Genomic DNA, 13,878 nt, shown 5'->3' with positions numbered 1-13,878 from the left:
CCCCAAGGAATCTTGGAAAAGCTGCACCAAATCCCTCTCACAAACCAGCGTGAGCTCCAAGCCCAGGCAAACCCCAGCTCCAATCTCCTCCCAGACCGGATAACCTCGCTCCCTTCTCCCAAACAACACTCCCAACCAACAGGAGCCCCAGGAAGCTGCGTGCAGTGTGCCGATGCCCTGCTCCCATTACACACCCAGTGAGCACCTGGAGACTTGGGAAACATCGATAAACACTCAAATCCTCTTTTTTTTTTTTTTTTCTCAGAACCCTAAAAGGTGGGAGTTCCTGCTTTCATGGGTGGCTGAAGCCATTTTAGCTGGACTAGGAAAGGACTTTATCCTTGGAAGGCGCCTCCAAGTGTGGGTGAGGCTTGACCTCTGTTCCTGCTCTGGGGGCCAGCACCAGGAGCCCCAGGGAGCTGAGTTTACCCAGGCTTGGCTTCGTTGTGTTCCCCACCAGCAAAGCCAGCTCATTATTCCCACAGACAGGGAGATTTTCCAGCCCTTTCATCCCCACCGAGGACTCGGCCACCATTTCCCGCCATCCGTTAAGCAGCGCTCAAAGGCTCGCGCCTGCTCCTGCTCCAGACTAATTAAGATGGATGTTAATTGTCCCCAGCGCTCATTACCCAAGAGAAAACCCATTAGCAGCTCTGATGGAGCCGCTCCTCGCACTCACCACCTCCCACTGGTGAAAAATGCTGGATTTCTGCTTTTCTGTCACACTGAGAGACAACTCAGGAATCTTGGAATGGGTTGGGTTGGAAAAGCACCTTAAAGCCCATCCAGTGTCACCCCTGCCATGGGCAGGGACACCTTCCACTGTCCCAGGCTGCTCCAAGCCCCAGTGTCCAGCCTGGCCTTGGGCACTGCCAGGGATCCAGGGGCAGCCACAGCTGCTCTGGGCACCCTGTGCCAGGGCCTGCCCACCCTGCCAGGGAACAATTCCTGCCCAATATCCCATCCAGCCCTGCCCTCTGGCACTGGGAAGCCATTCCCTGTGTCCTGTCCCTCCAGCCCTTGTCCCCAGTCCCTCTCCAGCTCTCCTGGAGCCCCTTCAGGCCCTGAAAGGAGCTCTGAGGTGTCTCTGCATCCTTCTCCTCTCCTGCCTCAATCCCACTGTTTTAATCATTGATGAAGATATTAAACAGTGCTGGTCCCATTTATCCACAAAAGCGGTTAATACAGAGAAAATCAGATTACTGACCCAAACTATCCCACCCTCAGCCAGCTGCTGCCTCAGTTTCCCCTTCCATTTCTTCCCTGTGGGCCGTGCTGTTTGGATGGGGGAAATTTCTTCCTGCTAATGAGATGATCCCTGAATATCACAGGCAATCAGGAAGGAAAACGTCAGGATGGGGAAAAGTAAAAATAAACACGGCTATAAATAACCCCCTTCCGGCAGCGCCGGTGGCACGACGTGGTGAAGCCCCTTCCCAGGGACACGCAGCTGCTCCCAGACGTGCAGGGAAACGGAGATTTCTGCAACAGCCACAAGGAATTGCTGGGATTTTGTGGAAAAAACGGCCTCGAGTGGCCGCTTGTGGGCTCCCAGAAGAAGAGTGGTCTTTTCCCCCAAACAGAAAGTCCTGCCCTGGGAATGGGCACAGGGAGGGTGAGGAAATGCTGATATCCTGGGTTTATGGCCATAATCCCCTCCTCAGGCAGCTGGGAATGGTTTTCCCCCACTCCAACCAAAGCTTAGTTTAAAGTTATTCCAATAAACCAGAGAGGAAAACTTGGGTCCCTTTGGGAAAGTCCTGTTGGAAGAGCCATGCTCCCCCAGTGCCACCTCCTGGACCATTCCCAATATCCTGCACCATTCCCAGTATCCTGGACCATTCCCAACATCCTACACCATTCCCAGTAACCTGGAACATTCACAACGTCCTATACAATTCCCAGTTTCCTGGACCATTCCCAATATCCTGCACCATTCCCAGTATCCTGGACCCTTCCCACCCAGGCCACATTGTCCTCTTCCCAGCCTCATTCCCTACAAAACCCAGCAGCAGTTCTCATGGCAGAAAAGTCCCCAGGGCTGTCATATCCCTTAGGAAAAGCCTGAAATGTGGATGGGAGGGAAACCTCCACATGGTGAGAAGGCTTTTGCCCACAGGAGATGGCTGTCGACTTCCCAAAAATATAGAATATATTTAATAAAAGATAGAATATATTTAATAAAATACAGAATATATTTAACAAAATATATCCTTCCCAGTCAAGGAGTGCTGGCACAAGAGCAAGGAAGCATCCTTGGCTATAGGGATAAGATCAGACATAAGGAAAAGTTTTCCACAGTGAGGGTGGGCAGGCCTGGCACAGGGTGCCCAGAGCAGCTGTGACTGCCCCTGGATCCCTGGCAGTGCCCAAGGCCAGGCTGGACACTGGGGCTTGGAGCAGCCTGGGACAGTGGGAGGTGTCCCTGCCCAGGGCAGTGGGTGGCTTTATGGTCCCTTGGAATCGAACCAATTCCAAAATCCTCTGACTCCTGTGCTGTCACAGAGCAGCAGAACAGAGCCCACCGAGAAGCTTCAAAGGAGGAAAACTGTGTCTGGAAGTTCCCTCCAGGCTATGGGATGTGTACTCGCACAGTCCTGGGCTTCCCCAAAATCCTCCGAGGCTGAGCTGAGCCCCACCAGTTTTCCTGCACCCTAGAAATCCCAGCGGCAGAAATCAAATGGGTTTCTAGTTGGAATTGTAAAATTCTCGTGGAATCATGGAATGGTTTACCCAAGAGAAAACCCATTAGCAGCTCTGATGGAGTGATCAGAGTGATCTTGGGCTGGGAGTGATCTCAAAGCCCATCCCATTCCAGGTGGAAGGGACACCTCCCACTGTCCCAGGCTGCTCCAAGCCCCAGTGTCCAGCCTGGCCTTGGGCACTGCCAGGGATCCAGGGGCAGCCACAGCTGCTCTGGGCACCCTGTGCCAGGGCCCCACACCCTTCCAGGGTATAATTCCTTCCCAAAATCCCATCTAATCCTATTGTCCTTTGATTTAAAGCTGATTTTGATTCAACTTTTGAAGGATGCAGATAAAAGTGGATTGCAAGAGGCCTGGAAATGTTGTGAGCTTGGGTTACATTTTGGGCAATTTAATAAATTTGCATTTTGACCTTAAAAAACAGGACCAAGTGCAGCTGGAAGAGGAACAGGACGAGCAGAGAGCTCCACGTTCCTCACATTAATTCACCAGGATGCAGCAGCACACAGGCTGATTTTGTCCAACTGTCAAAAATGGCATCTTTCTGCTTTTATAGAATGACCCATTAGAATAGAAAATGGAAGAGAAAACATTCCACGGCTAAAAAAAAAAAAAGAAAATAAAAAAAAAAGAATCAAGGGATCCATTTCCCAGGTTTTGCTATTGAATAGCACTGAAAAGCTGAGCAAAGGGGGGCTGCAAAGGGACGGCGGAGCGGGATGGAGCCGCCGCCTTTTCCTTTGGGAACGCGCTGTAACACATGGATGGGGGCTCTGACTCATCCATCAATACATGTGTTTGCACACTTTTCCAAAAGCTTTTGGCCTGGAGCTACCCAATAGATGGAAATGCTGCGGAATTTTCCCCAGATGGCTCATTTTGGGTCCTGAATAAAAGGCATCGTTTTTCCAGCCGCCAGCTGGGGAGAGCCGGCCCCGCTCTGGAGTCACCCTGACCCCAGAGGGTGAAACTCCCGAGGAAAACACAACCCATCAACCCACCAGGACAGGGAGCAAGGGATGAGGTAACACAAATTTGGGGTGAAATCTTTTAGTTTCGGACAAAGAGGGAGCAGAGCACCTGCAGAGCCGCCCCATCTGGGATCAGGGACTGGGAGGTGCCACTTTCAAGGGAAAATTAGGGACATTAGGGAAAGATGATGCAATATTTCATCACTGATGGCTGTTGGAAGCGGTGCCATTCCATTGCTTTTTGAAATGCTGCCAGGAGGAAAATTCAACCTCACCTTGGGGAAACTTCTCTGGGAGAAAATATCCCGGGGTGGGATGAAAAGCAGGACCACGTCCAGTCCCATGGCTGAAAGCATGGTCTGGAGGTGAAGAAAATCATGGAATTCCCTGGAATAAATGTATTTCCCATGACAACAGCTGCTCTGAAAGCAGTTGCAGCCTCTTTGCCTCCAGCCCAGGTGGGATTCTTTGCCCAGCCAAGCTTGGATTACACTGGGAGACTCAGGGTTGCATTCCCATTGGGAATGTGGGTGAGGGCAGGTATCTGGGAATGCTCTGAGACAAAGACAACTGTGGAGGTGTCAGGTGGTCTTGGGAGCCCCCACATCCCAGCTTGCTCCCATGAAAGCTGCAAGGAACCTCCCAGTCTTCCAGTTCCTCAAGGGGCTCCAGGAGAGCTGGAGAGGGACTGGGGACAAGGGCTGGAGGGACAGGACACAGGGAATGGCTTCCCAGTGCCAGAGGGCAGGGCTGGATGGGATATTGGGCAGGAATTGTTCCCTGGCAGGGTGGGCAGCCCTGGCACAGGGTGCCCAGAGCAGCTGTGGCTGCCCCTGGATCCCTGGCAGTGCCCAAGGGCAGGTTGGAATAACCTGGGACAGTGGAAGGTGTCATTGCCCATGGCAGGGACTGGATGGCCTTTAAGGTCCCTTCCAACCCAACCCAACCCAACCCATTCGTGATTCCATGACGCTGGAATAAAACATCACCCTGGATAAAACAAACCATTCCTGTCCAGAGCTCCCCTCCTACAGCAGAATGACCTGCCTGGACAGACGTTTGGATTTGCTGTGTCCTCCACAAACCACAGCACACGGAGAACATGGACACAGCACATGGAGAACACCCACTCCTTAGGGCAGGGAACTCAACCCAACGGCACCGTTTGACCGGAGAACAAAAGGACAGGAAAAAGAACCAAATTTTTGGGCAGGGAGCAACAAATTTTTGGAGAGAAAAAAAACCAATTCCAACCTGGTGATGATGGCGAGGTGGGGCGGGCTCATGCAGGCCCCCATGAAGAGCACCACGTTCTCGTGCCGGGTCTGCCTGTAGGCCATCACCTCCCTCTTGAAGGCCTTGAGCTGGTCCTCGTTGTCGCGCTCGATGTCGATGAGGCGGATGGCCACCTCGCCGTGCCAGCGCCCGTGGAACACCTGCCCGAAGCGGCCCTTCCCGATGAGCTCCCCGATCTCCAGCTGCTCGAAGGGGATGTCCCACTCCTGCAGGAAGATGCTGGTCTGGCTGGCCTTGCGCGGGAAGTTGCGTGCGGAGAGCAGCGAAAGGTTCATCTCCTCAAAGTCGTCCTCGGACTCCTGCACCTCCTCGGCGCCTTCCTCGTTCTGGGGCGGGCAAAGGGCATCAGGAACAATGAAATTGTGGGAAAAAAACCTCACTGATCCATCTCCTGCTCGCTCAGACCCAGAGGAACCAGGCAGGTGCCTCCCAAAGCCGACGGAGCGGCCTCGTTCTACACAAAGTTGGCAGAATCCCAGATTTTCATAGAATCATGGAATCCTTTAGGTTGGGAAAGCTCTCTGAGATTGACTCCAACCCTGCCCTAGCACGGCCAAAGCCACCACAAACCCGTGTCCCCAAGTGCCACATCCACAGGGCTTTAAACCCCTCCAGAGCTGGGGGCTCCACCACTTCCCTGTGGAGCCATTTATTTACCCTGAGGTTAAATTTAGGATTATGACCCAGCAGAGATTTAATTAATTTGTCTTAAAACAGTTTCATCCTCCCCGGGCTGAGCTGTGCTCTGTTAATTCCCATTATTCCCAGACCCCTTGATGGTCCATTTAGACTTCCTACAGAGTTTACAACACCCTTTAAAAGCTTCATCCTCATCTTCCCTCTCGCCTCCTTCCCTTCCCCCGCATTTTTAATGCATCCTAAAAACATCTCATTGAATTCCAAACTCGAAGCCCAGGAGGGTCCCTCTCCACAGGGTGGGGACACGGATGCCTGGACTTTAATTCAATTATCAGCAATTCCGCTGCACAGATGGGAAACGTCTCCATTTCCTAGGAAATGTGCCCCAAGATATCCCTAAAACCAAGGCCCATTAAGCACAGGAGCAGTCTCACCTCCGAGGTGGGCTCCACTTCAATTTGAAGCAATGGGTTTCCTTCCAGGCTGTTAAAAGAATTACGGAATTAACACCATGGAAAAACACCGGGATCTGGGGAGCAGTCTCTCTTCCTGCCCCAGGGATGAAGGGATCAGGGAGGAGAAGGTGTCCCTAACCCAGGGAAAGGGATGGATTTACCCCCCCACAGACCCTGACTGCACTCGGGCCCTTTTCAGGGATCTCTAAGGTTTCTTTTGGCAGCCAACACCAGCCAAAGCAGAAGTGCAGAAGGAAGGAAAAGGAGGTTTTGAATCATTTTGGAGAAGTGGAGGGTTCAAAGATCCTCTCCCTGCAGTAAAGCACCCAAATCTGCCTGGTTTTCCAGCTCTTCTCCTTCCCTGTTCACTCAGCACCTCCCACCCCAAGGTCCATGGCCAGGGTCTTGCTGCTCCTGACAATTAACAGGGAATTAGGGAAATTCCGAATGAGGTATCAGCTGGAACAGCTCAGGTGATTTCAAACGTCATAGAAATAGATTGTAAATTATTATTATTATTAATCACATGAATAACAAAATCCCTTCCCAGGGGAATTCCACTCCCCAGGCCACTTGGACGTGGCGATCCTGTGAGTCCTGTCCCATTCCATGACCACTAAAGACTATAAATCCCAGGATCCTGGCCAAAAGGAGTCAATCCTGGTGTTTTTGGGAAGCCCAGGTGGCTGCAAAACATCTCCATGGATGGGTGATTTGCAGGAGCAGCCAGCTCCTCATCACTATCCCAGGCACGAATTCCTGTCTCCCGAGGACCCAGAGATGTTTAACCCAGCCAAGCCCAGGATGGCTCCCATGGGATGCTCTCAGTGGGAGGACACAGAGAAAACCACAGATTTTGGATATTGAAAGCTGTTCCCCCCCAAAATCCTGTCTTGGCACCTTCCCTTAGGCAGGGGATAAAAAGGCTTTGAATTCACCATTTTCCCACGAATTCCCAAGGAACAGTGGTTCCATCCTTTGCTCCACTGGATCCCCAGTGGAATTTGGAGAGTGTGGATGAATCAGCCACAACCTGGGGCCAGACCTGATCCCTTAACCCCCTGGCTTGTGAAATCCTTGAAAAATGGCCTTTACAGAACGGATCAGGAAGGACCCAGCAGTGGAATGTCGCTGCTGGGGCAGCACAGGCACCAGGACATCAAGGAATGATGGATTCGGGCTCGACCCGCTGGGAGGGATGGTTCTAATGCTGATCAGATGCTGCTTTGCCCAACTTTCAGCCCAAAGTTCATTGGGTTTGAAAATATTGGAAGTGGTAAAGGTATCCTGGTTATCTGCTTTTAATTTAATTATAATTTAATTAATCCCTTGGGCTTTTTGGACTGAAATAAATTTTTTTTCCTAGTAGTGAAGGGCTGTGGGTTATAAATTAACCCCCTGCCCTCCTCAACCTTCCAGAGCTCTGGGGTCTCACCAGGACCCACCTGAGCCCCCAGTGCCAGGGGAGCACCCGTGGGTGCCTGGGGGATTTGGGGGGCAGGGGGAAGGGCATGGGAAGGGACAGTCACTCACATGGGGTTGGAGGTGACAGGGTGCAGGACGACCTGCGGGGCCCGGGTCGGCGTCTCAGGCACCACATCTGGGAACAAGAGAGAGGAGTCAGAGACTTCTGGGAGCATCCAAGGGAATGAAACCCCACCCTTCACTCCCAGGTGCAGTCCAGTGACACCTGAGCAGGGCTGGGTGTCACTTAGGGCCAGCCAACCCTGCAGCATCAACAGGCTTTGAGGAGAGATCCCACCCGGACACAAATCCAAGGGTTTGGATCCGTGCACCCATCCCCACCAGGAGAAATCCCAGGAAAAATCCCGGAGAGCCTTACCTGGGAAAATGAACTGCTGCTTGTACTTGTAGTAATGGGAGGCTGGAAAACAGGAAAATAAGGTTCACCATTGACTGTGGAGCTGGAAAAGCTCCAACCTGTGCCCAGCTCTTCACCAGGAAACCTCAACCCCCGTTGTGTGAACCTCTCCTGTGTGATCCAACCTCTCCCCCTTCCACATCCCCCCATATGGAATATTCTGAATTTAAAATTGGGACATAGGATGCCATAGGCCAAAGATTTAAGACTTTTGCTGGATTATAACTTGATTTTCTCCCCCATCACTCTCCTGCACCATTTGGAGAGAGCTGATGTTATCCATGGAGTCACTGGTGGGGTTTGCACACCAGTTTGCCAGCAGGGCTGGAGTGCTGGTCCTCAAGCGGAATTTGGGAACCTCTTGGCATCATGGAGACTTTGCCAAGGGATGGGTTTGGAACTGCTGCCCATTTGGGCCACATTCCACCCTCTTCTCCCTTGCTTTGGAGCCGTGTCCTTCCTGGAAGGAGTCCCAGGAGCCACTGTCCAGCGCCAGAGCTGGGAGAGGCTCCGGCTCTTGGGAACATCCCCTGGCTCCCATCTCCAGCCCAAGGATTGATCCGATCCCACGGGCAGGTCACGGGTGTGAAGAACTCGGAGCTGCTGAGGCCACCAGAGGTTGGCACCAGCTCAGAAGTCACCTTCTTATCTCCACACCCCAAGGGCCACCCCTCAGCTTCCCCTCTCCAGCTTGGAGACCCCGGAGTCTGACCCCCGCCCTGCAGCAGGACCTGAGCCAACATCAAAGGAGCCTGGAAGGTAATTCCAGCAGGAGAAGGTCACCAGGTCACAGCTTCCGAGCTCAAATCCTAATCCCTGAGATGACCACCTTCATGGGATAAACCACAGAGAACTTCCCGCCTGGGAAGATGAAAGCAGGGTCAGTCCTGCTTTGGATCCCATTCTGCTCCTCGCGGGAATAAAACAGGGAGCAACCACCCCTCAGAGCTGCCAGGGTCTGACCCTGCCCTGCTCCATCCCTGCCCACCAGGTCCCTAAAAGGGGAGTGAAATCTGTGGTTTCTGCTTTAAACCACAAGAAATAATGTCCCCAAACCCCCCAGAGGGAGGTGTCAGCCCCAGAAGTGACCCGTGATGGGGTCACCAAAGGCTGGATCCCCCAGAGCCAGGCAGGCTGGCCCAGCAGGAGGGTTGGGATGCTGAGACACCGGGATACTTTGGCTCTGGAAGAATTCCTTGCACTGGGTCACGCCAGCATGGATCCCACGCCGTGTCCTCCCAGATCCTGGAGGCTCCAGGGTTGTGCCTGGTGAAATCCCTACCCTATGGATGGGTCACACCATTCCTGGAAGTGCTCAGGGCTTCCTCCCAGCTCCTCTGCTGTCTTCCTCATGTCATTCCCGGATCCTGCCTGAATCCCAGGTGCTCCAAAGGGCTGTCACATCTCCAGGCACACAAGGACACGATGGGTGGTTGATTGTTGGGGGGTTTTCTCAACTTTTGGAAGTGTTTGTTGTTGTGGTGATGGATTCTGCCAGGCAACCTTCTCCTCCTCTCTGGTTGAAGGCTCGTCAGGGTGGAAGCGCCACCGTGGAGCACGAAGGTTCTGGCTGGTTCCTCCGATCTTCCTTCCAACCCCACCAGTCCATTAATCCTGGGAGTTTTGGGGGGTGCAGGACAGACCCCGACCTTCCAGCTGCTCCAGCCAAGAGGTCATGGATCAAGCAGGGCCACCAGGAGTGCTTCAGCATCCCAGAGATCTCCTCTCCCCTCACCGGCTGTTTTTGGGGACAGGTGGACACACTTCCAGGAGTGATGCTGAGCCAATCCCCCCTAGAAGGGACCTTTCCTGGAGCAGCAGGACATCCCAAAGGAAAGCTGGGACAGGCTTTGATACATCCTCAGCCCAGGAGGAGGTTTTGGGCTGTATTCCATAACTTCTGTGCCCTGCAGCCACCCCAAAATCCCTGCCTCTCCCATCACCCCAGAGAGATGGAGCAGATGGATCCCAGGTCCAGATTCCATGGGACAAACCACGTCAGACAACCCCAGAACCATCTGTCCCCCCAGCTATGCTGCCAACCTGCTGGGGGCCCAGCACCCCAAAAACATGGTGAGGTCACCTCAATTTGCCCTCACAGAGGAATCAGCCCCTGATTTCTCTTTGCAGAGGTGAAATGCCATGGAAAATCCATGCCTGGAAAGGTTTTGTAGCCTCAAGAGCAGCAGAGGTTGGGTCGGCTGCAACTTTGGAGGATTCCAAGGCTGGATCAAGCCTTGAGCTCTGACCCTGATTCATTCAGGACATTTGGCCAGAGACCCCCAACCTGAATTATCCTACACTCATCTTCTCTCCTGATTTCTGTTGGAACCCTGGGAGCTGAGAATTTCAGGCTTTCTGTGTTAAAAGGTGCTGACCCTCAAGCAAGCACCACATTTGACCTGAGACCATGGAACAGCCTTCCAAAATTGAGTGACGGCACTGGGGCTGTGGGAGTGTAGTTTGAATGCTACTGTGTGATCTCACAGGGTGAAAAACTTTGAGTTAAGATTTTAGAGATATATATCAGTGATATATAATATTTTAGTGATATATATATAGTGATATATATGGGGCAAGATGAAGGCTTTGGAGTGTTGTCTAAGTTCTTCTTCACCCTCTTCTTCATGGGTTTGGGTGGTTTTCTGTAACTGGTGAAGAAGGCCCGCATTGGGGGCTTTGGGTGGTCATTACTGAGTCAGAAATAGAAACATTCTAGGTGTCACCTTGTTATTGGGTAATTAGCACTTAAATAACCTTGGAAAGAGTCAGAGACACTCCATTTTGCCTTCATTTTCTAACTTGCTAGTTAGAGCTCACGGCTCATGAGTCTGTAAATAGATAAGGAATAATAAACACCCAAGTCTGGACTCAAAACCTCCGTGTGATTCATCCTGACCTTGGCAAGGTCAAAAAGAAGCCAGAACCGTCACAATTCCTACCTCCACCTTCTCCCCACGCCAGCGGGAATCCGGGAAGGGAATTCGCTGGCAGTGCTCCACCCCGCGGGGACCCCCCGGGCCGGGTCGGTGGCAGGGGACAGGGTGGCAGTACCTGGCAGGTTGAACTGTTTCTGCTGGCGGGGACACTGCGGGGACGGGTGCAGGGGGGACGGCGGGGTGGCGCTGGGCGGCAGCGGCGGGGCCGGCGAGGACGGCGTGGACGACGTGGTGGACGAGGGGTTGCTGCTGGAGTCTGGCTGGTAGGGCACCGGAATGTGGTCCTGAGGGACACGGGGGAGGAGGGAAAACACAGCAGCTGGTGAGAGCAGCGCCGAGGCGCAAAGGGCCCCGGGTGACGAGTGACCTCTGCATCATCCCACTTGCCTCTTGCAGAAGTCCTAGAAAACACCCGGAGCTTTTCCCAAAGCTGTTTGCATTCCCCGAGGCCATTCCCCACCATGAGCTGGCTCCTTTCCCACCCTCACCCCCGGCTCTGCACAGCCACGGCCACCGAGGACGGAACTGGGGCCACCACCTTGGGGACAACAAGGTCCTGGAAGTTCCTGCTGAGCTCCTCGGAGCCGAACCCCAGGGCCTTGCAGGGAGCACAGGGATCTGGAAAGGCAGCCCAAGACATTCCTCACCATTCCTTGACTCTTCCCAGTCAAGGCCAGCAATTTTGGGATGGGTGAGAAGGGACCACCGAGACCCAAGAGGCAGGAAAACCTGCCTGGATATCTTGGATCCAAAAAGAAAAATGGCCACAATTTCCCCCCTTTCTGCCCAATTTGGAGCCACTGAACAGGGTCTGAGCAGTGCTGAGCGCTCCCATCCTCACAGAATTTCCCCCAAGGTTAAAAAATCTGCACCAGCCTTCCCCAGCAGGTAATTTCGTCCTAATTAATTAATTCTTAAATGAGCTGTGCTTTCCAGGAAACCCATTTTGGTCATCATTCCATGCTCAGTAATCTCGGTCAATTCTTTTTTAAGCAAACAGTGAAGGTCACAACAATAAGGGGGGGTTGGAATTAGACAGGGGCTTTCACGGGAATTTCACAAGGGGTTGGAATTAGAGGAATTTAAGGTCTCTTCCAACCCAGGTCATTCCAGGATTTCATTCAGGATACCTTTAAAGAAATGCTTTTAGAAATAGCAAAGAAAGAAGGAGCCCTGCTGAAATAAGAACATTTATAGGGGGGATTTCAATCTGAATGGGAGTGCTCAGGACAAAAGCACCACCCCAAACCAACAAAACGGGAGCAGATTCCTACACCAAGGAACTCCTAAAAAGATTTAGGATTAAAATCAGCGTCTCCAGAAGCATCTTGGTATCCAGACTTTTCCCAGAGCCACATGATGCTGAGGGATGGAGTAGCTCAGCCAGGCTTTGGGAATTCAGGGTCTTGTTGATTCATTCCCCACCACACCAGTGATCTCCCTCTTTTTGAGCACTTCCACCCTGCCAACCCCTCACCCTGCCCTTCCTCCAAGGAATTTTCCACTGGAGGCCAACAGGCGTTAAATTCCATCAGGAGCGAGCCAGTGATGGGTTTATTGTATCAAGGCAGAGCAGGAGTGAGCCAGGTGCTCTGTCAGGTCTGGCTTGAGCAGCTCCGCCAGCGACAATCAAATTCCAGGCTTGTTTTATTCGCAACAATAAATTTGTTATTTATTGAAGCCTCCACAGGGAGCAGAGACCTCAAACCACCCCAAACTCAGCTCAGACCTGGAGACTGAGAGGCCACAGTGGAGCAGGACTGGGCCAGCAGGGTCCTGGCTGCTCTGGAAGTGCTCATCCCAGTTGATTTTTAAAAGAAATAAATTCATTGGATACATGACCAGGGCAGGGAACGGAGCTGGGGAAGGGGCTGGAGCCCCAGGAGAGGCTGAGGGAGCTGGGAAAGGGGCTGAGCCTGGAGAAAAGGAGCCTCAGGGGGCCCTTGTGGCTCTGCACAACTCCCTGCCAGGAGGGGACAGCCGGGGGGGTCGGGCTCTGCTCCCAGGGAACAGGGACAGGAGGAGAGGGAACGGCCTCAGGCTGGGCCAGGGGAGGCTCAGGGTGGATATTGGGAACATTTCTGCAGGGAAAGGGTGGCCCAGCTGCCCAGGGCAGGGCTGGAGTCTTTTATCAGCCGTGTGGCTGTGGCACTTGGGGACACGGGGCAGTGGTGGCCTTGGCAGTGCTGGGGGAACAGTCAAACTCAATTTCCTTAAAAGACGTTTCGCAGCCTGAAGGATTCTTTGATTCCCAGCAAAACTGTGGCTATCTGGGTGCAGGGGCCCTGTCCCTGTGGCAGGGTGGGGCTCAAGGCTCACCTTGTTGAGTTTGTTGGTTTTGGGGAGCGTTTGGCTGACGTGCAGGTCCGAATACCGCGGGGGTTTCCTCAGCGGGTTGTTGATGTCGCAGGGCACCGACTCTGTCCGGACTAACCTTGCTGGATTAAGAAGGGAGAGAGGGAAAAGGGGATGGAGAGGAGGGGAAGAGAGAGGGAAGGACATCAAAGCTCAGCGGGAGCGCTCGGGGTCACCCTGTGCTTGCAAACCACTTTCCAAAGCGATTCCCGCGGCACTTCCAGCCTGGGATGGCAGCTGAACTTCGGGATCCTCCTGCACCCCGGCCACAGCCAACCCACCCAGGGTGTGAGGCAGCAATTTGGGACGTCCAGCAGCTGCCACGGCCCCTCTGTGAGCCGGGGCTCGGCCAGCACAGTCCTGTTCTTTGCCGGAGCTTTTGGGGACGAAGGGAAGGGGCCGGCTCAGAACACTCCCAGAAGGGAGATTTTTTGGGGAAAAGCCAGCCTGGAGGTTGGGAGGGCTCAGGAATGGTTTGACTCCAAGATAATGGATGTAAGAGCTGGGTTGGGGGATTTTGGGGGCGGGTGGGGAGGTATTTCAGTGATGCTGAGGCCACCCCAAAGCCATGCTGCTCCTAAAACACACAGCGGGCAGCTCCGGCTCTCGCAACATCACGGCCCTAAAGCCCAATTC

General features: G+C 53.3%; 1 protein-coding gene across 1 annotated transcript in view; it reads right to left on the bottom strand.

Moving 5' to 3' along the window:
* The window catches only part of KSR2 (kinase suppressor of ras 2), a 73,919-nt gene that overhangs the window by 19,113 nt on the left and 40,928 nt on the right, over positions 1 to 13,878 (bottom strand). The window contains exons 9-14 of the mRNA XM_066331218.1: positions 13,207 to 13,331; positions 11,003 to 11,171; positions 7,910 to 7,951; positions 7,600 to 7,666; positions 6,046 to 6,094; positions 4,931 to 5,298 (exon numbers count right to left, since the gene is read on the bottom strand). Of these exons, the coding sequence (XP_066187315.1) occupies positions 4,931 to 5,298; positions 6,046 to 6,094; positions 7,600 to 7,666; positions 7,910 to 7,951; positions 11,003 to 11,171; positions 13,207 to 13,331 (820 nt within the window). The remainder of the gene's footprint in view (positions 1 to 4,930; positions 5,299 to 6,045; positions 6,095 to 7,599; positions 7,667 to 7,909; positions 7,952 to 11,002; positions 11,172 to 13,206; positions 13,332 to 13,878) is intronic.

The sequence above is a fragment of the Sylvia atricapilla genome, chromosome 17, assembly GCF_009819655.1.
Source record: "Sylvia atricapilla isolate bSylAtr1 chromosome 17, bSylAtr1.pri, whole genome shotgun sequence".
In the NCBI taxonomy this organism is placed as follows: domain Eukaryota; kingdom Metazoa; phylum Chordata; class Aves; order Passeriformes; family Sylviidae; genus Sylvia; species Sylvia atricapilla.
The sequence above is the reverse complement of the archived record's forward strand: the minus strand, read 5'-3'. Positions and strand labels throughout refer to the sequence as shown.